Below are 21900 nucleotides of genomic sequence, written 5' to 3' on the forward strand. Positions count from 1 at the left end.
CAATACCTCTCTCTGGGTCCAGCAGCAGAAGTGAGGCAAAAATCATAATTAGTGAAGACTGGCCCTGCCCTGGTAGCCAGGGGAGCCCCTACCCAAGGCAGATCCCATCCGACCCCCCAGAGGAGCCCCTGAGCCCACACCTTCCACTGTCCCGCCCGACGCCCCATACACGGATGCTGATGATAGGCTGTGAATGCAGCACCGTCTGTCCATGTGGCTCCACCAGCTTTAGTGTCTCATCCTCTAGCTGCAGTAGCATGTCCTTTCCCTGGGATGTGGGGAGAAGCAGAGAGCACCTGTCAGAACAAGCCCCACAGGGGAGAGGAAGGCAGCCTGGGGCACCTGTCACAGCAGGGTGGAGGCGGGGGTAACACCTGACACAGTTGCCTTGGATTGGGGAGGGTCACACAAGACAACTGTCACAGTAAGCCTGGTGGAGGGTGGGGGCAGTGACTGGGGAAGATTTATTGCCCAGATTTCTGGCTCTCCCCTGGCTGTGGCAGACTCTTCATCAGTCTCAACCCTGTAGGCCTGGGGGCTCTGGGCAGCCTCGCTCACAGAGCTTCCCCCATTCGTGGGTTTTCCCCGGCTCACCTCCCCCCAGCCTCCCTGGGCTGGGTCATGCAGGTTGTGTTTGTGGTAGGAGAGCTGGCGGATGCAGTTGTTGACAGCCACACTGCTTCGTCCAGGGGCTAGCTCCTCCTCAGTCATCTCCACCCAGCCCAGAGAGCGCACGGCGAAGCACTGCAGTTGGGGGAGAGAAAGGGAGGAACATGGGGAAGAGGAAAGTCTATGGGAGTCCTGGGCAGTGCATGGTGGGACAGAATGCAGCCCTCAGAGAGGGAAGGAATCTTGGTCTACCACAGAATATGTGGAGGGCTGGCTGGATCCAGTGGAGAGTCCTGGCCTCCAACCATCCCCAACCCAAAAAATTCTCCCTATTCTTAGGTCACACAGAATCATCCCTAGCCAACTCAGTTGACAAACCTTGGCCCCCAGGTTGGTGTTCAGAAGGGGTAACTTCTCCTGCTCTTGGGGCAAGCCAGTGCTAAAGGAAGAGAGAAGAGAATCAGTCATCTGTAACTAAGAGGAAACCCCTCCAATCCCTACCCCAGGACATAAATGCATTCTCCTAGTCCCATCTAGAACTCAGCTGAACCCAAGGCTTCACCCTCCCCCTTTTCCCCCTCCTGCCCCAGCACCAGAGGGGCCCAGCCATGGCCAGGTCCCAAGTCCCATACTTCATCTTCAGTGAATCATCCTCCACTCTCTCAATTCCCTGCCTCTTTCCCCCTTCCTCCCCTCACCTGATGTTCACAGCTTGGAAAGGCAGGGTTCCATCTTCAGAGTCCTTCCTTTCTGGCTCCATAGGGGGCTCCTCACTAGCCACATCCTAAGGGAGGAGAAATGATGGTGATGTGAGAGGAGACAGCATATGCCCTCTTCTTCCCAGGCTTCCCTCCCCATCATCCCAGGGGCTTTTGCTCTGCCCATAAGCAGGAGCATTTTCACCTACCTTCCAGAACTCTCCATCCTCAAAGGTCTCTCCATGGCCAAAACCAGTCCAGGTGAGCTGAGGGAAGGAGGCGTGGAGGGCTGGGATATAGTGAATGCCTCTAACATGATACCCTGTTTCTAACACATGCATTCAGGGGCCCAGCCCCTAGTCATTTACCCAAAGAGAGTTAAAAATTCCTCATGTTAGGTACTGCTCTAGCCCAGAGATAGAGGGAGTGATGGATTTGGATTTAGGATGATCTGAATTGAAATACTGCATCTGATTCTTAGCAGTTAAGTGACCTTGGAAAAGTTACTTAACCTAGCTAGTTCTTCCTTTGTAAAATGAGAATAATAACTATTGTACCTGCCTTACAAGTTTTAGAGGTTCAAATAAACTAATGTGTGGAAAGAACTGCATATCTTAAAACACTGTATAAAAATGCCAGTTAATATTATTTTTAAAACTCTTACCTTCTGTCTTAGAATTGATACAAGTATTGGTTCCAAAAAGAAGAACAATAAGGGTAAGGCAACTGGCAGTGACTTGCCCAGGGTCATACAGCTAGGAAGTGTCAGAGCCCAGATTTGACCACAGGATCTCCCCATGCCTAGCACTGTACCACCTAGCTGCCCCAAATTTTTTTTAAAAAAACCCTTACCTTCTGTCTTAATATCAATTCTAAAGCAGAAGAGCAACAAAAGCTAGGCACTTGGAGTCACACAGCTATAAAGTATCTGAGGCCAGATGGCTCTCTAACTACTATACTACCTAACTGCCTTTATAAATGCCAGTTATTATGGAGGAGTAGGGTGGGAGAGCAGGCTTAGGGGCTGATCTTCCCTTTCCCTCAGGAAAGAGGCAGGTGGCTCCAAGAGTGGAGAAAGGCTTCACCTGAGGCTCTTCAGTGGGGCTGCTCCCTTGTGAGGGTGGGGCCCGGCCAGGGGGCTCCCATTGGGTGGTCCCAGTTGGGATGTGCCAATAATAGGTTCCTGAGGTGTCCTGGACCCTCATCCATCCGGAAGGCAGGTCTGAATCCGTCTCGAATGAATTCCGGTTCCAGAAGGAGTCTGCCATGAGACGAGCTGATTAAGAGGTTACCCTGCCACAGTCAGGCTACCTGCCACCCTCCCATCGCTTCCTATCCGACACCTCACAGCTGTCCACAGCTCCTGTCCCCACGGGAGCACCAGACAGGGCTGGCAGGTTCCACAGCCACCAGGAATGGGCTAGGGGTGGAGTCAGGCTAGGCAGCCCAGCTTGACCTCTCCTTAGGAGACTGGGACCCAGGGACACTGGAAGTGAGCAGATTTCCCAAGAGCATTGGGCAGCAGTGTATAGGGAGTCTGGGATTACACCGATCACCCTCCACAGCACCCAAGTCATTTTCCCAACACTGGGGGTGTTCTGTGGGCATGCTGTGTGTGTGTGTCTGTCTGTGTGTCTGTGTGCATGTTCACCAGTGTTCCAATAATGAGAACATGCACAGATCATACAACTGAACATGCATATTCATACCCTCATTTGTGCTTAAACCACATACACACACATTAACACTGACCTATATTAAAAAAGAATGGACCGTGGTAGAGGGCAGGAAGTGGGCAAGGAGCCAGGCACCCCACAGAGCTCAGGAATGACTCTCTTGAATCTCGATATATAGATAGACCCACATATATACACAAATATCCATTTATACGTATATTGCAAAGGCAATAACACCCTCCACAGAAATATCCAAGACATCCTACCTGCTGTGCACACTCTCTAGGCACATACGCACTGTGCAAATGCCACACACACACAAGAATCTCCACTCAGAGCACATAGCCTATACCCCCCACCCAGGTTACAAATGGATCTCACCCACACTATGCATTCATCATCCACATGCCGAATACACCACACACCCAGGAATCCCCCATAATGGTCAGACATCCATACGCATGCCATGCACATATACTGTTCACATACACAGACCGCATCCTTCATGCATGGACCCAGACTGTAAATGCACGCAGGGCCCCTTCCCCTTTTATCCCCTCTGACCCAGCTGTCACAAGGTAAGTGATACTTTTAGCCCCCACTTCCCCCCCAGCCCCAGTCCCAGCTCCTCTCCTCCTGCTCCCACTCTGAGCCTCCTGCCTGACAGCTCTGCCAGGCTCCTTGCCCTCACCTGGGCTGCTGTCCTGTAGGATGATGGCCAGGAAGAAGTCTTGGGAGAACATGCTGCTTGGCTGGGGCCCCTCCCACCCTCGGGCCCTGGCTCCAGCCTGGGGCCCCCACAGCCGTCCTCCCTGGCCCCGCTGGGCTTCAGCACAGTGCTATGTGCTGGTACTGGGCTTGGGAGAACAGCTGCTCCCCTCCCCCTCCCCCTCACTCTCCCTCTCCCGCTCCAGCTCCCTTTTCCTCTCCCCACCAGGGCAGAGCCATCTGCCAGGCTTCTTCCTCCCCTCTAAGCCAAGAGGAGGAGGAATCCAGCACACCTCCCCCACCCCACCCCCACCCCTACTCACCCTGAGGGGCTGGAGGCGCTGCGGCTGAGGGCACCACTCAGGGCAGAGGGGCAGCCTAGCTGGCAGCAGTGGGGTCCCTGCCTTCACCATATAGTGCTGTTCCAGCCCTTCACGGCTCACACCTCCACTCAGAATCCCCCCTCCCCATCCCCAGTCTGAGCTATTTCCATCATTTCCCTGCGTTAGGCATTCACAGTTCCCCACACACACATCCAACGCCCAGCCAAGGAGACAGGACTCCCTAAACCCCCTCCCAAGTCAGGGGCCCTGCAGAAACTACAGCTCCCAGCATGCAATGGGACATGACCTCTGAGGCCTCTGGGGACCCCAAGGCTCCTCATAACCACGGGGATTTCAGGGCCCCTCCTTCAAACCCCGACCAAGAGACACCCTTCCCCCTCTCAATACATCCCAGCTTACTCTAGGGGATGGAAATTGGGAAGGGATCAGGGTTACAGCATGAGCCCTGCCTGTTGTAAAGGTTCAAGCCAAGAGCAGAGGGGTAGCATCCTCCCCTCATCCGGTTAGGCTTACCTGCCAGAGCCCAGATGGGCTGCTTCGTTTCCCCAGCAACGGGAGCCCCAGTACCAACTGGGCACACCCAAAACCAGTGACGTAAGCTCTGGTTGCTGGGGAAACCGGGAATCCTGGCAGGTACTGAAGCAAGAGAGTCACTGCTGAGGGGCAAGTGTGGTCCCAGAGCTGAGCTAGGGCTCCTAGGTAACCACACAGTGTTGATGGAGCCAAACTCAAGGAGAGAAGGAGGTGAGCAAGGATCAGAGACTCACCAAACCTTACTCTTCCCTCCAAGACCAAGGAGGGAGAGAGATGGGGCCCAGAGCTTAAGCTGGGGAGTTAAGGTATCTTTGTTATCACCTCTGGGTGGGCATCAAGCCCTCCAGACACTCCTCCATGCCCTTTACTATCTTTTTGGGCAGACTTCTTAGGGAGAGAGGGAGAGATGTCTCCAATGGACGTCCCGGATGGCAGATGGGATCAGGACAAGGAAGAAGGGAAAAGCCAAGACCCCGAGCTTGGGATAACAGTCTACTACCCCTAAGAAAGAGTAGTAAGTGAAATCTGAAGACAGCCCAAGAAGCTGTCACCCATTCTAAAGTAGCAAAGAAGAACCAATCCACCCTCTCAGTTATTCTCAGTGTTCCCTGACAGATCCTGAACTACCCTTTTATGGAATAGGATTTACCAATGGCCAGTGCTCTCTTTCAGGAAGATGAGTCCTAGCAATATGAAGGAAGCTCTATTTTTAAAAATCTTTTTGAGAGGAGGTAGGCAGTGCTTTAATCTCTGGGATATGGGACTACATCCATCTCCCCCAACCTTGCCACTTTCTGATTTCTAGGCTTCAGCCATCTTTGGATCTGCCCAGCTCTACCTTCTGCAGTCCCTTTCCTCACCCTTGACCTATGCCCTGCGACCAGCACACTCCTGGCAGAGGCAAGAGGAACATGTGTAAGAAAAGATAAGAAGACAATAATTTCTGTTGTCTTTCCAGTCTCCTCCCTGACAATTCTGACCTCCTGCATTGTGTTCTGTTTTGTTTTAGCTAATGCAAGACAATGGGCCGTGTCTTCGGGGAATATGGCCAGCCATCTCCCTTGTTCTTTTTTTTCTAGACTGCAATAATATCTCTCTCCAGCTATACTGCAAATAACATCCCAACCGAAACCCTACAGTAAGGGATGTATTCTCACTATCTCTTGCAATAACTCACCAATATAGGATGCCCATCTTCTACCTCTGCAACATTAGTCATGTCTAAATTCCTTTCCTTCCATTTTTTCTCTGCCTATGGTAACTAGGAGGCACAGCAGATCTAGCACTGAGCCTAGAGTAGGAAGTTCTGAGTTCAAATCCAGTCTCAAACACTTTTGAGCTATGTGAGCCTGGACAAACCACTTAACCTCTGTCTACCTCAGTTTCCTTATTTGTAAAAGGAGGATAATAATGACCCCTACTTCCCTGTGTTGTGAGGATTAAATGAAATTTCTTGACCACCATGGGCCACACTGATCTCTGCTATCTCTGGACCTCTCAACATTAATGGGCACAGATATACAATTCAGCACCTTATACTGTTTTCTTGTTACTTTACTATGCGTTAGTCTTGTCTCTTCAATTAGACCATAGGCTATCCTTGCATAGCTATCTAAGGCTAGCTCACAGTCTTCTTTTCTTATATCCCCCACAGTGTTGAGTACATCGTGGACTTCTAAGTAGTTTATCTCATCAATTGGCCCTCTCCCTAGAATATAAGCTTCTTGAGGGCAAAAGCTGCTTTGATCTTTCTTTATATCCCTGGAGCCTAGTACTACACCTGGCTCATAAGCTTGTGAGCTTTAATGCTTGCTGACTGATTGACTGACTGGTGGTCTGGGTAATTCATACCAAAGCACATTTCCTTGTAATTTCCCAACATTCAACCTTAGCTGCCATTTTTCTTCCTATTTTCAGAGTCCTGGCAAATCTATTTGTAGGTATTCTCACTGGCTTGCCATGTCATCAACCCCAAGAAGTTAGTGTGTGCTGCAAAACTGGAGAAAATGTCAGTAGGCATGCCTTCTGAATCACTTATAAGAATATTAAAAGATGCTTATCATTCTCTGTTCAAAGAAGTGCCCATTTATCCCTGTGTTTTCTGTCTCTAAACGGCTCTTTGAACTAAGATTCTTTTTGATATTACCCTCAAAAAGTTAGGCGTATGCCCCCATCATCCCAAGCTTTCCTTATTGCCTTTTCATCCCTGAATCCATTTTACAGTTTTGGCCACCTTGAGAAATGATGGGGTAGCCTGGGGGGAAGCCTGGCTGAGGCCAAAGGAGACATTGTTTCTGACTGGCCACCTCCTTTACCAGCTCTTCTTGGCCACTCTTGCTTAGGTCCTCATTGCCCTGTCCCTCCCAATGACAAAGAAGTACCTGTTTCCTCTGGGGAGCCATAGGAGGGGCTGCCCTGGGATAGGGTGGCCCAGCTGGAGTCTTCATCACTGGCCGCACTGTTCCTCATGCCAAACAGAAGGCTAGCACTCTTGCTGTGATCCCTAGGACCATCTGGTTGGGCTCGCTGAACAGGGTTACCCTCACCGCATTCCAGGGGATCACAAGGCCCAGGGGGGGAGGACAAGTCCTCTTCTTCCTCCTCCTCCTCCTCCTCCTCTTCTTCTTCTTCCTCTTCTCCAGCTGCCTTTTCTTCTCCTTCCTCTTCCTCTTGGCTACAGGGTAGGGCCTGGGGCTCAGGTGGGCCAAGATCAATAAGAAGGCCAGAACCTAAGTGCCCACAGTTGGCAGCATTTCGGGCAGAGATCTCTAATTCTGAGTAGAGATGTAGCAAGCCTTTGGCGCTGGCAGCCACAGTGGGTGCTGGTTCTCCACTCAGGGTCATGTTCCGGTTCTGATCCTGGTGGGCTGTGGCTGCCCGTCGCAGCTGGTTCTGACCCTCCTTCACCCACTTGGCATTGGCTGGACCTGACTCAGCCCCACTGCCTTCTCCCATGGCACTGCGAAGGCCCTTCGGTGCTGCTGCCACACTTTGCAGCTTGGCGTTCAAGAGCTGGTTATGGGCAGCCTGCAGGGGCAGCGCCAGACTCAGCACTGGGCCCACACGGCTGTTGTCATTCACCACATCTGGCTGCGGGCTCAACGATGCAGACATGGCCCACAGTAGGTCCTGGCAAGGAGAAAGGGAGGGAGACCATCATTAATAAAGGGGAAGTGAAATAGAGTGGAAATAGTATAGGTTTGAAATTGAGACTGAATCCTGGCTTTGATAGTTGATTAATAGTAATAATAACAATAACAACTAATGTTTTACTGAATTTTGATGCTTATTTACATATATAGAGATATATCTATAATATAAAGATAGATAGTATAAGCATTTTACCCATTTTATAGAGGAGAAAACTGAGGCTCAGCGATTAAATTGCTTCCCCAGTGTCACACAGCTATTTTTGGAGCTGAGACCTGGACCCAATCCATATAATAGACATAAATGAAGAGCTGGATGGAACCTTAGAGATCATGAATCCAACCATCCTCATTTTATAGATAAGGAAATTGAGCTCAGGAAGAGTGAAATGATCTGTTCTGGGTCACCCAAAAAGTAGGTTACAGAATGTGGATTTGAATCCAGGTCCTATAATTCCAAACCCAGCCCTCCTTCCAACATACCATGCTCCCTCTTTCTTAATACCAGGTCCAACCCACTCTTAGTTACATCATTTTGTCTCTCATTAACTAGCTGAGTAACTCTGGGAAACTCAGTTTCTTTCTTTGAGTTTTCACTTTTTTCTATTACATGGGACAATACTTGTGTTGCCCACTTTACTGGTTTCTATGAGAAAAACGCTCTGTAAACCTTAAAGCATTCTAGAAATGAACATGATGATGATAACAAAGATGACGATAATGAAAATCCTCCCCCATGCTTCCAGAGAAGATATGGAGTCTCTGGGTCTCACCATAGTAGACTAAGGGTGGCAACTTGTCTATAGGATCTCCTCAAATTTGAAAGGAAAAGGGACACCTCTGAAGGTTGAGGGGAAAGTTATAATAGATTTCATCCATTTCCCTTAATCTCCTTGAAGATTTAGCCTCCTCCCTCCTGGGGTCTTCATCTCTATAGCCACTGGACCAACCCATCCTGAATTGGGAGCCCAACCCCAACACCTGCTACTGCTACCTCTGGAAGGACTAGATTCAGAGACGAACACAGTCACTCCCTTCCAGAGACTTCTGTGGAGAAAGCTCCCCCCAACCATCTCCTACCCACAGTTTCAGGCAGCTGAGCACCCACACAATGACCTCTCTGTATCACAGCCTGAGTTACTCTAACAAATCCTTCACAATCAGCCCTCAGCCCTTGTCCAGCCTGAACTTGATGTACAAGGAACGGTGCTAGGGGTGGAGTAGAGGGGACAGGCATGAAAGCCTTGGTGTATGTTTTAAGGAATGTGGTAGGGAGGTGGTATGGCACCACCCCACCCCCAGTCCTGGGCAGGGCCCTGCTTATTTCCACTCCCAACCCCTCCTGCTTGTAGAGTCCAACATCATCTAGCCTACCCCTCATTTCAGAGCCCTCCACTTCCTTTGACTTGCTCCTCCTCCCTGTAGTCTAAGCTAATTGTCTAATCCTTCTCCAGGTTCTTCCTCTCCCCCTTGTGGCCCTTCATACATTTCAAGCTTTGTCCATCTATTAGTCTGCATGTGTCTGTCTGTCTCTCTATCATCAATATGAGATATTGACTGAAACCTTAGTCTGGGCAGGACCATGAACCCAATGCTGGAGATGTTCAAGGGGATTATACACGTAGTTTCTGACTTCAAGGAGCAATAAAGTGGACACTTTCTGACATAGATGTTGTATGAGAAGTAGCAAAACAGGGCATTATGATTTAGGAACCAAATTATTTAAGAGTGTTGTGTGGGACCTTTAGAAGTTTCCTGAGCCATCCCTTAAAGAGGAGAAAATTAGTGGTGATCCAGGGCAGTTCCACAGGATAGGAATGTGTGTGTGTGTGTGTGTGTGTCTGTGTCTGTGTCTGTGTCTGTGTCTGTGCATGCACATGTGGGCACCCTGACTCCATTCAACAGTCTTCACATCCATTCAGGTACAAAGTTTCTTTACTATGAGGGGTATCAGTAGTAATGAAAAGAGCTCTGGGTTTGGAGTTAGAGGACCTACATCTGAATCCTAGCTTTAATTTAAGAAATGACTTAGCTTCTCCATGTCTCATTTTTCTCATCTGAAAATTAAGGAGGTCAAGTTAGAAGATTACTAAGTTCTCTTGAGGTCTTAAATTCCATGATCCTAACATATCTGTTCCCTCTTCTCTATTCCCATTACTACCAGTCTTATCCAAATCTTCATCAACTCTTACTTCATACTTCACTTTGCAAGCAACCCTTGTAAAAGTTTCCTTACTTTCGGTCCCTCCCTGTCTCCAGTCTTTCCTACAGAAGGACTGACATCCTCACTTTCCTAAAATGGGTACCCACTTTCATCATGTAACACTTCTGCTCAAGAACTTTTGATTACTACCTCACACAGGATAAAGTCTAAACCTAATATTCAAGGCTCCTTTACCTTCTGCTTTAAGCCTCCCATACTACCACCTCCCTACATTTGGCTACTGATATCTGTATCCTGGTTGGAATGGGATGGAAAAAAACCACAGTATGGTAGGCTTCAAAGCAGAAGGTGGAGGAGCCTTGAATACTTATGACCAGAAACTCAAGATTCAAGGATAGTGATGGAAGGGATCTTACAAACCATATAGGTCAACTGTTCCATTTTACAGATGAGAAAAGTGAGGCCTGGAGAGAGAAGTAATTTGTTCAGGGTCAAGGATGTATCAGAGTCAGAATCTGAACACAGGATTCCCCTTGTCCAAATCCAATGCCTTCCACTGTAGTCTTCTTTCTTATGTAGAAAATATATTCTCAACAAAAGTATAAGAAGCATCAGAACCTTAGGGGCAGGAACACATCTCAATTTACTTCATTTCTCCAAATCTAGAGTGCTGATCTAAGGCCTGAGAACTATCAGATAAAGGCAACTTTTCCCCTGATTTTCAATTTCAATAAAAATTTAAAGGTATATGACATTTTCATTACTAACATCTCTGTTATCAGGGCACTTAAAGCCTTCTATCTTCCTTCTATTCCTATGCAAAACAGCATTTAGTAAGAATTTACTAAATTCAGCTATTAATTAATAGCTACTAAAGCTTGAAACTGCACTAAAAATTTGGGAACATCCCATATTGGTTGAATCAATGTATCTCTGTGTCTATTTGGGTCTCTGCTGAGAAGTCAATGATGATGGGGTAAGAAAATGAAAAGAACAGACAGAGGATTTGAAATGAGCAGGAGCGAGACACTGACTTCGGTTACCTGGAAAAGAAGGAACTAAGAAGACAACTATATGCAAGGAAATTTATGCCGCTCCCCTACAGTCAGATAAACAAAGGGGAGGGGGGGGAGGGAACTGACAAAATGGCCCCTGGGATGGCAATGAGTAGGAAGAGGGGCTGGTCACTGAGTCCAGAAAAGAAAAGGATAAATCAACTATTCCCTAAACTTTAACAAGGTTCTATGGAACAAGATAAGAAAACTAAAAGACTAGATTGGTTAAAGATAGAGAACTAGTTTAAAGACAAGAAACAAGGTAGGATCAAGGTAGGGATATGCAGGTCTCTATCTGAATCAATTCTTCATTCATTCATTCTTTCAATTAAGTGTCTTCTATGTGCAAAGCATGTAGAGATGCTTAGAAATTTCTTCTAGGAATGAAATAAGGCAATATCCCATTCTTAGCATCATGAAGGAAAGCACAGTGGAACTCCAAGTTTTCTGATGACATCAAACTCTCCTGATTATTAGAAAGCTGGGTATATACAAATGGGCTACATTCATAGGTCTTACAGGTCTAAGCAAGAGGATAAAAGGGTGGTAACCAAGTTTTAAAATGGAAAATATATTTAGAGTTAAATTAAGTAGAAATTAATTCTTTAATTAATTTGATTAGAATAGTTATTCTAACCAAAGTACACAAATAATCTGAAGGCCTCAGATTTTTCAGTCACAAACTAAGATGGATCCCTGAGGATGCAGGCCCAGTGTCCTGCTACACCCCCAAAAGGTCAACAAAATGTAGACAATATGTGTCACACACACTCTCTTCTCCCTCATCCTCTCCGGAACCACTTGCCTCTGACCTCCTCCCACCTCACCTTAGCTTGTCTCTTCCACGCTTATCTCCCCGTTATCCTGTGTTCTGGCTCTCTGAACTGTCTACAAACCCCTCGGCCCCCTTTCTTCCCCCCGACTTTACTTCGTTCCAGCCCACACCTCCTCTCCTTTCCCACCTTCCTTTTTATCTCCCCCCTCTGCTTCCCAAGCATCCTCAGTTCCTCCCCATACCTCCCTCTTCTATCACCTTCCTCTGGCTTTCGCCACCCTCAAGCTGACTAAGATACAGGAGAAAGGAGGAGGGAAGAAGAGGGGAGGGGGGCAGCGCTGAGCCGTGGAGCTGGGGAGACAGTCCGTTAAAGAGACAAAAAGGGAGGGCAGAGGATAGAGGGCTAGTGGGAGCCGGGTAGGAAGGGCAGATCCCCAAGGAGGGGAGTGGGGGAAGGGAACGCAAACAGAAATCCCACAGGAAAGCGGAGGGTTGTGCATTCAGCAGGGCAGGCCAAGGTGGATGGATGGGGAAGGCTGTGGGTGGGGTAAGAGTGGAGTAGGGAAAACGAGAAACATGGGAAGGGAATGAGCAGGGTTGGGTACCAATCAAGGGAAGAGACGGAGGGCAGTCATAATACTTTTAGCTGGAAGCCACCGTAGAGATCATCTAGCTTCTGTGATTTGGTGGGGGGAGGTTGCAGTGTAAAGGGAATGGGGGGGGGGGGCACAGGAATAGAGAGGGCGTTATGCTGAGGTGAGGGAAGGGGAGGAAGGTGCAGAAGCGGGGGATGGGGAGGGCAGTGGAGGGGGATGGGGAGGGCAGGGCCCCCAGCCCCGTACCTGCAGCGCGAGGGGCCCCGGGGCTGCGGACGCTCGGAAGGCTCGGGCTCGGATTGCTGGGCGGCTCTAGGCAGAGGCGGCTGCAGCAGAGGCGGTGGCAGCAGCAGCCGGGCTAGGGATCGGACTCTGGGTCGGGCTCAGCGGCCGCTTCTCCATCACAACATCCCCCAGCGCAGGAGCGCGCGTGCTCGAAGCGAGACCGCGCCTAGACTCGCGGGGGCGCGCCTGGAGGGGGAGGGGGATACAGCGGCGCCATTTTGGGCCGTGCGCGAGCATGTGGATCCTCCCCTGCTGAGGCTTGGGCTGGAGGAGCTGGGTTGGAACGAGGAAATCAGCCCAGCGTCCCACCTCCTGGAAACCTCGGATCTTCCATTCTCCCACACCCAGGCCCCTTTCCCCCAATATTTGGGCTACAATCTCTTACACTTGTAATCGAATCCCGCACGCCCTGATAATCCGTACCCCTAGCACCCAGATCTCATTACCCAGCACCAATGCATCCTAGTACTTGTAATCCTGTGCTCCCAACAGCTGGACACCCTCTCCCAACATCTAGGTCTCCACATTTCCAGTACTTGGGGTTCCATTACCTCCAATATTTGAATTCTCATCTCCCCATATCCAGCCCTTCTGCCCATAGCTTTCACCCCAATATCAGGGCCCTCCCCACTCCCTCATCTGGAACCCTGTCTCCTCATGCATCCCAACACCTCTTACTGCATCTTCCCGTTAGGGTACATTCTCCACCCCATATCACCAAGTACCTCATCCCAATCCTCCCACTCGAGTTACTCATCGTTCTTTTTATCTCATTAGTCCCTTCTTTCAGCTCTCTCCATTTTGCTTACCTACTATTACCCTGGAATCCATAGCACTTGCTCTCTTGGCCCTCATTCCCCACAAGCTCCCCCATCTTACCATATCCCTCCAAGTCCTTTATGTCTCAACTCCTAGACCCCTGATATCAGAATCTCACCCTCTAACACCCAGGCTCTGAGATCCTGATGCCTTTGACCCTGGTGTCCTACACCCAAAACTTCCCCAATATTTATCCAGAGTGAAACCTGCTGCCTAAGGTCTTGCTGAACCACTTCAGCTCCTCTACTTGGAAGATTCCCTGAGACCTTTCTTTTGACTGCAGAGCTTTCACTTTTTGCTGGCTTCTTAATCTCCCTAAGGTCTCCAAAATTATCTAAATATTATCCATAGGAATTGTCTGCTCTTTCTGGTCTCTTAGCTGTCTTTTCTGAGTTCAGAGACTGGAAGCAATACATTCTCGAATAAATATTCCCTTTTTGGGGGGCAGCTGGGTGGCTCAGAGGATTGAGAGTCAGGTCTAGAGACAGAGGTCCTGGGTTCAAATTTGACCTTAGACACTTCCCAACTGTATGACCCTGGGCAAGTCACTTAGCCCCTATTGCCTAGCCCTTACTGCTCTTCTGCCTTGGAACCAATACATAGTACTGATTCTAAGACAGAAGGTAAGGGTTTAAAAAAAATATTCCCTTTCTCTCACCTCCAATACCATCTCCCAATGACCAGTTTGATCAGTCATTCCCTTTATTCCTATTTCTTCCAGTCTCCATGACCAAGACTACAAGAATATTTTTGAAAAAAGGTTTCTTGATGGCAAAAAAGTTAAGAAAAAAACACTGGATCAAGGGACCATTCTATATTTGTTGTCTCTTTTTCAAACAAACTTAAAATCTGAACGTATTAAAAGACTAGTTCATGGATGGCATTAACATGCCAACAGACTCAGCAAGAAAAAGTTATATCAGAACCACTTGATAGTCAGTTCTAATAGGGTTGCTAAAACCAGGAAAATATTGATAGTGCATGTGTGCATGAGTGCACACTAGCATATTATGGCAATGAATTCTTTCTAAAGTCTCTCATGATATACAGGTATGTTGGTTCAGTTGTTTCAGTCATGTTTGACACGTTATATTATGACCCTGTTTGAGGTTTTCTTGGCAAAGAGCAGTTTGCCACTTCCTTCTCCAAAAAAGGAATACACATATACTTTTATTCATGATTGTTATTGTTATTATTGTTTCATTTTAAAATATTCAACTAAACATGAAGGACAAGGTGGTATTACTGTATCTCAAAAGCCAGCCACAGGTCAGGAAAGCCTGAGTCAGAGTTAGTCTCTGATACAATGCTGGCTTTGTGATTAGACAAATCTCTGTTCTCTAAGACTACAAAGTTGCAGAGCTTGGGGATAGTTCTCTTTACTCTATATTGTCTGAAATATATGTGTGGTGAGGCCCCTTGTGTAACATGGAGAGTGGGGTACCTTATGACTTGAAAGGAAGGCAGAGTAGACATCTCTAGCCTCTTCTCCCTCCCCTATTCTTCACTAAGGGAGAATTTAATTTCTTACAGGAGAAGAAGCAGGAATTAGGAGACAAAGTTGTCCCCTCTGTTCTCAGAGAGAGGGTGGCCAGACAAGAATTATATTTATATGCTCCCTCAAAACATTATGAGTCTGGGGAATATGACTTTGTAGTTCAATCTAATTTCCCACTGATGTTTTCGTTAGTGGGAGAAAGTGAGACCTCAGGCTTTATATTCAAGGTTTAACTCTCTTCTCTCCCAAATACCAGTTCCACAATGAAGAAACATAGCAAATAATAGAAAAAATCTGTTTACTCAAGTCATAGCAAAATAGAAAATCAGAGGAGGTATATGTAAGGGAATATATAAGCGATAAATACTGAGTGAAATATCTTTCCCACTGAAAATGAAGTAACTCAACTCAACCAAGTGACAGAGTCCCAGATCTCACCCAAAGGGACAATTCCCTAGCCTCTGGTATAGCAAGTAGGGGAAGGAGACATTGTGGACACCAGTAGCTACTCTCAAGTCTTCCTAGTATCTTTTCCTTTAGGAACCTGAAATGGCCTTCCCTCTGGAAAATGGAAGTCAGAAGTGCCTGAAGCAATGCAGGGCCTAACGACACTTGAAACTTGAAGAAAATTTAAGAAGCCTGAAGAAATTCTCCTATCTTCCACTCTTGCCAACTCCATCCCACCCCCTTCACTCAGGGGAGGCCATTCATCTCCATCAATGAGGGAAGAGTCCTCTTCCAAAAGGCTTTGAGACTAGGGTTCCATACAAGATAAACAGGTGGGGAAACAGAGGGAAAGCACAAAATTAAGTTGGGTTGGGAGGAAAGCTTCCTATAAAAGTTAGGACTTTAGTTAGGATTTTCAGTAAGGGAAGTCAGAATATGGAATTGAGAAGAGAGAGCATTCCAGGGACAAGGAACAGATGGAAAAAATGCCAGGAACCTAGAAATGGAGTGTCTTGTTTGTGGAACAGCTAGGAGTCTGGTGTCTAAAGTCAAAAAATAAATAGCAGGGAGTAATGTACAAAAAGACTGGAAAGGTAAGAGGGGACTAGGTTATGAAGGGCTTTGAATGTCAGAGCATTTTGTATCGATACAATTAGTCATACTTGTACTTATTTATATTTAAACAAAGAAATTTTAATATACAGATATTCTTTCCCTATCACAGGTATTAGGGGTTTGGCACACTCGCAATCTGGAAAATCTGTGTAAAATTTTTTGGCTTTCCTTTGTACCAGAGAAGAAGTCTAAATTTTTCCTTTTTCTTTTTTTCTCTGGGGTGTTTACAGTGCCTTATTGTAAAATTTGGGTTAAGTATCTGGTCATAGGCTATATGATATTAAAAGATAAAATATGTTGATATTATATACTATATTTTTTAATGCATTTCTGAGTTTCTAAACTTTTTCCTTATTATCTGCTGGCCTTGACCTGTCATCCATGGCTCCTGTGGAACCAAAAAACTCACATTTAATTTCTCATGCTGACCCAGAATATTTCAAAACCAAGATGAGGAAAGTCAGGATTTGGAAGGATATATCGTCATACTTTTTCACTCGAGTCCCTGTAAGTTTCCATAAGTTTTCTTTGTTTTTCCTCTTCATTTACTTTTTCTTGTTTATCATGGGTATGTTTAGTGTGTTTTCTTTTCTTCATGATCTCCTTCCCTTCTACAACTTCTACTCTGTTTTCCATTATTTCACAAAGGTCCTTCCATATTTCTTGTGCATCTTGGTTGCATTTTAGCATTCCATTAAATGAAAGTACAAAAATTTGTTTAAACTTTTGCCTCCTATTATTGGACTTTTAGGCTTTTACAAGGACAGGTAGTGCTTCTAGGAGAATCTTTGAATGTTATAACCTTTTTTGTTGTTTTTGATAACATTCTTATGTCATATTCCCACTATGAAGATTGGATTTAGCTATCTCCTGTTTGTAACAATGAAGATACTTAGCTCTTCCTTTATTGGGAAGATTGAATTATAATCCACAATCTATTTTTAGATTTTAATCCCCCAAAGGTAAACTATCCAAAAAAGGTGTTAACTAACCACAAAAAGGTATGAACACCCATTTCATGCATTGAGTGGGAGGCCTGTGACCCACTTGTGAATGAGTGGGCAGTCCTGGAGAGGAGTGTCTGCTGCGATTGGTAGACATGAAATTTAGGGGAGGTGACAAGCAAGAAAAAGAGCTTAAAAAGAGGAAAGGATTGAGGATATTAGAACTCTGACTTGGAGTTGGACTGGAGGACAGACACTTGAGGAGAGACTGGAAGAAGAACTCAACCCTGGAGGAGTTTGTACAGGAGACCTCAGACTGCTTTCCTTTTAGATGGTCACCGTTGGTGAGTGAAAGGCTGATTTAGTGACTCTGCCTTTCCCAGAGGTGTAAACCTCCAAGAAAGGCCCATCATCTTGAGACATTTTTCCCCTGGCTGGGGCTTAGAAATTCTAACTAGTATCAGAAGAAGCCAGAGCTCACTCACTCTCTCTCTCTCCCCTTTTCTCTTTTCCTTAATATCTTCCCTCTATTGTAAATACCATATTCCATTTACTTTAGTAATTCATTTTGAGATTTAGAAATTAAGTCCCTGGTGACCACCAATATAAATATTCAGAGTCCAGACACAATTAAATTTAACACCACTGATAGAATTATTGTCAAAAGATCTGATTATATTTGTAATTTTTTTTCTGTAATAAATTTCTTCTCTCAAAAAATTTTACAAATTTTTTGTCAATAAGTATACTTGATTTCTAATAACCACACTAATGTTACTTTGGGGTTTTTTATGCTTTTAATTATTTTTATACCAATTTAGTGGGTGTGAAGTGGTACTCCAAAGTTGTTTTAATTTGCATCTCTGTAATTGTTTGGTTATTTATATCTTATGTTTCTTCTCTTGAAAACTGTTCTTTTACTTTGGTCATTTATCCACTGTAGACTGGGAGTTCCTCTGTGCATTTTTAACATTTCCTCAAATATTTTAGATGCCAAATTTTTAACTTGTAATATTTGCCATGAATACTGTTTCTACCCTGACATTTTTCTTTTTCTTTTGATCATATTGGCTTTATTATACATAATTTTTATTTCAATGTAATAAGGACATTTAGCTTGTTCATAATCATTGCTTCTATTTGTTTCAGAAATAAAGGTAAATCTGTCCTCCAGAAGTGATACACATACTTTTATTTTCATTTGTATATTTTATTCATTATTATTTTTAATATATAATATTTAACAGCTATAATATATTTATATTTATTTATAATTTTATATTTATTTATTAGTTAAATATATATTTATATGTTTACTTTTAATTCTAACTCTTTTTTTTAATGTCAACTTTACTATTCTTCTTAAAGCCACTGAGTATATGGTGTAAGATTTGGGTCTACATCCATTTTGTTTCTTTTTTATTGTTTATTTATTTATTTTAAGTATTTTTCCATGGTTACATGATTTATGTTCTTTCCCTCTCCTTTCCCCTCTTGACTTCCCAGGGCCAACAAGCAATTCCACTGGGTTATACATCTACATCCATTTTATACCATAGCTCTTTAACAATTTCCCAAGTCTAATTGTTATAAGATAAATGCCAAATTTGAGGGATCAATAAGACTTAGCAGCTGACAGGTTAGAGAATGTTAGCAAAAATAAAAAGTCAGGGATGAATCCCAAATTTCAAACCTGGATGAATTGAAGAATGGTGATGTCCTACACAAAAATAGGGAAGATAGGAGAAAAAGGAGGTAAGAGAAGAAAGAGGAGGGGAGGATAAAGACTCTAGAGGAAAGATGAGTTCCATTTTGGATATGCTGATTTTGAGATGCTTATTGATAATCCAAGGTAAGATGTCTAGTGGGCAGCTAGAGTTGCAGGGCTGGAGTTTAGGAGAGAAATAAGGACAACATATATTTTTAGTCACTCACAATTAGATGAAAGGTGAATCCAAGGGAGTTTTTGTTACTTTATATGACAAAAATGATGATGATAGAGGTGGTGGAGGGAAAGGAAAAGAGGGAGAGGGAAGAGGGACAGAGCTTTGTGTTACACTCAGGGTTAAGTCAATGGATTATGATGATCCTTCTGAAATAAAATATAGGCTTAAGCCTTCTAAAACTAGCTTTTAAAATTTAGGATTAACTAATATCCAAGTATTTTTAGCATGGAGAGAGATGTCCAAACTGGAATTCCACTATGCCCTCCACCATGCCCCAAGGAAATCATGTAAAAAATCTTGAACAAGATAAAAATCACAATATATAAAAATACAGTTTGGTTTAACATTCAAGAATCATAAGGTAATAAAGTTAACATTCCATTCCTTCCTGGACCATCCCTTCTCTCTGAATTAAATAAAAGGACTTTCTTCTAAGACCATTTAATTCTTCCTCAGTGTAGAAGAACAGACCTAGAGCCAATCACTTCAGGTGGGCAGGAAGGGAATAATTAGAACCAGACAAGATTATATATCATTATCAATCTTAATCCATTTGCCTTTTTGCCTTTGATTTGTCACCCATCTTTCTTGAAGTTTTCCTCCAGGAGACTGAAAAAGACTTTAGGGGGAAATATTTCATAATATTTTCAATTTTACTAAATAAGAGGCTTTTGGTTTGTTTTCATATCCCATGAAAGTAAGTGAAAAGGTTTGGTCTCCCAGATAGGAATATAATCAAGAGAAAAAGGTGACATGAAAACCTAGGAAGGGAGGCTAAACACAAAGTGATCAATAGTGTTGAACCCTACACAGAGGTCTAGAAAGATGAAAACTGACAAAAGACCAATGAGTTGAACAATTAAGAGATATTGGAGACTTAATAGAAGGACTTACCACTATCTGTCAAGGAACTACATAGACACAATTACAAAGCACTTTTCATACAAATAAAGTCCGATCTGAACAACTGAAAAAAAATTAGATGCTCATGGATAGGTTGAGCTAATACAATAAAAAATATCATAAATCAACAAAATATATAGAATATAAATTTAAACTATCTAAATTAATTTACTTGTTTTTGTTGCTCAGTTATTTCGTGTTCACTCTCCATAGCTACATTTGGAATTTTCTTGGTAAAGATACTAAAGTGGTTTGCCATTTCCTTCTCTAGGAAGGAAATTTTACAGATGAGGAAACTGAAGCAAACAGGGTTAAGTGATTTGCTCTGGGTCACACAACTAGTAAGTGTTTGAGACTGGATTTGAACTCATGAAAATATCTTCCTGATTCTAGACCCAGCATTCTATTATCTGTGCCACCTAGCTGCCAAAATTAATTATGCCATAACTTATTCAGTGCCATATCAATCAAATTACCAAAAAATTATTTTATAGAGCTAGGAAATAATAATAAAATTTTATCTGGAAGAACACAAAGTAAAAAATATCGACAGGAAATAATGAAAAAAAATGTTAAGTAGTGCCAGATATATAATTGTATTGTCAAGCAGTAATTATCAAAATGATCTAGTACTGGCTAAGAGATAAAGAGTGATGGATCAGTGAATAAATTAGGTACATAATATACAGCTGGTAATAACTATAGTAATCTAGAATTTGACAAATGTAAAGATCTCAGCTTTGGGGGCAAGAACTCACTATTTGGCAAGAACTGGTAGGAAAAAGGAAAGCAGTTTGGCAGAAACTAGGTATATAGACCAACACCTCACACTGTATACTAAGATAAGGTCAAAATGGGCAAATGATTTAGATATAAAAGATGATATCATAAACAAATTAGGAGAGAATGGGTTATTTACCTGTCAGATCTATAGATAAGGATAGGATTTATGACCAAATAAGAGAAAGAGAACATTATTGAATGCAAAATGGATAATTTTGACTATCTCAAATTTAAAAGGTTTTGTACAAACAAAACCAATGTAACCAAGATCACAAGGAAAGCAGAAAACTGAAGAAATTTTGTAGAAAGTTTCTGTGATAAAGATCACTTTTCTCAAATATATAGAGAACTGAGTCAAATTTGTAAGAAAAGTTCTGGGAATATGTGGGGGGAAAAACAAGAAAGGAGCCTTTGGAAAAAGAGAGGTTAAAACTTAAGGGGAAAAGGGATGACAAAAGAGATATCTGAGGAGGTGTTAGGCAATGAGATCATGGACACAAATTAGGGGTTTGGAATTGGCCAGGAAAATTACTACTTCAACCCTTGAGACTGGGGAAGAGAGGGTGGAAAATACAGCTAAGGTGATATTGGGTTGCATGTGCTGTTTCATCTATCTCTACTTTTTCTATTTCCCTCCAACACCAGATTTTTATAAAGATAACTTTATAATGTTTTGAAGTCTGATTCCATCAACTTCTCTTTAAAATATCTTCAATGGATCCACATGTGCACTACCGCCAACGGTAAAGCTAGTAACCTATGCTGACCTTCTCATCCTGACCTTACCCTCCCACAGATCCTCCATAAATTACTCAGTCTGTGCAAGACCTAGTTCTATGTATTTTAACATTTCTTGGGTACTTAATAAATTCTAGTTGTCTAACTAAACAATCTAGCTATCAGGCTATGCATCTGTAATACTTTGCTCTTCCTATATAGAATTAAAGATCTAGAGTTAGAAGGGACCCAAGAGACCACCTAGTTTAACCTGTTCATTTTCCATCAAGGAAACTGAGTTCCATGTAAATCAAATGACTTACAGGAAGTAAGTGACAGAGGTAACAGTGACAGAGTAAGAGACATTTGAACTCAGGTCTTCTGACTTCATATCCAGAGTGTTGACTGTGTAAATGACCCATATCCTTTAAAAACATACATTTACCAAATGATATCTTATATATATAGTATGGAATAATGGATAAAGAACTGGAGTTGGAGCTCTGAAGATTGGGATTTTAGTCCTGTTTCTGACATATACTAACTTTTACTCAAGGTAAGCCATTAAGCCTTTAATACTATAGTCAACTATTGGGGCAGTTAGAAAGTGTAGTGGATAGAATGCCAGGCCTAAA

General features: G+C 44.0%; 1 protein-coding gene across 6 annotated transcripts in view; it reads right to left on the reverse strand.

The window, feature by feature from the left end:
* Positions 1–21900, reverse strand: part of APBB1 (amyloid beta precursor protein binding family B member 1) — a 51910-nt gene that overhangs the window by 5648 nt on the left and 24362 nt on the right. Inside the window, exons 3-10 of one of the 6 annotated variants that reach the window (XM_007492737.2) lie at positions 12555–12779; positions 6951–7698; positions 2393–2568; positions 1517–1573; positions 1308–1393; positions 988–1048; positions 595–744; positions 141–268 (exon numbers count right to left, since the gene is read on the reverse strand). In XM_007492737.2, coding sequence (XP_007492799.2) covers positions 141–268; positions 595–744; positions 988–1048; positions 1308–1393; positions 1517–1573; positions 2393–2568; positions 6951–7683 — 1391 coding nt within the window. In that variant the 5' untranslated portion in view covers positions 7684–7698; positions 12555–12779. Of the gene's footprint in view, positions 1–140; positions 269–594; positions 745–987; positions 1049–1307; positions 1394–1516; positions 1574–2392; positions 2569–3674; positions 3950–4014; positions 4040–6950; positions 7699–12554; positions 12780–21900 lie in introns of those variants that run through there. The other 5 variants (XM_056795107.1, XM_056795108.1, XM_056795110.1 and 2 more) reach the window with 5 other exon arrangements.

The sequence above is a fragment of the Monodelphis domestica genome, chromosome 4 (assembly GCF_027887165.1).
Source record: "Monodelphis domestica isolate mMonDom1 chromosome 4, mMonDom1.pri, whole genome shotgun sequence".
NCBI classification, from domain to species: Eukaryota; Metazoa; Chordata; class Mammalia; order Didelphimorphia; family Didelphidae; genus Monodelphis; species Monodelphis domestica.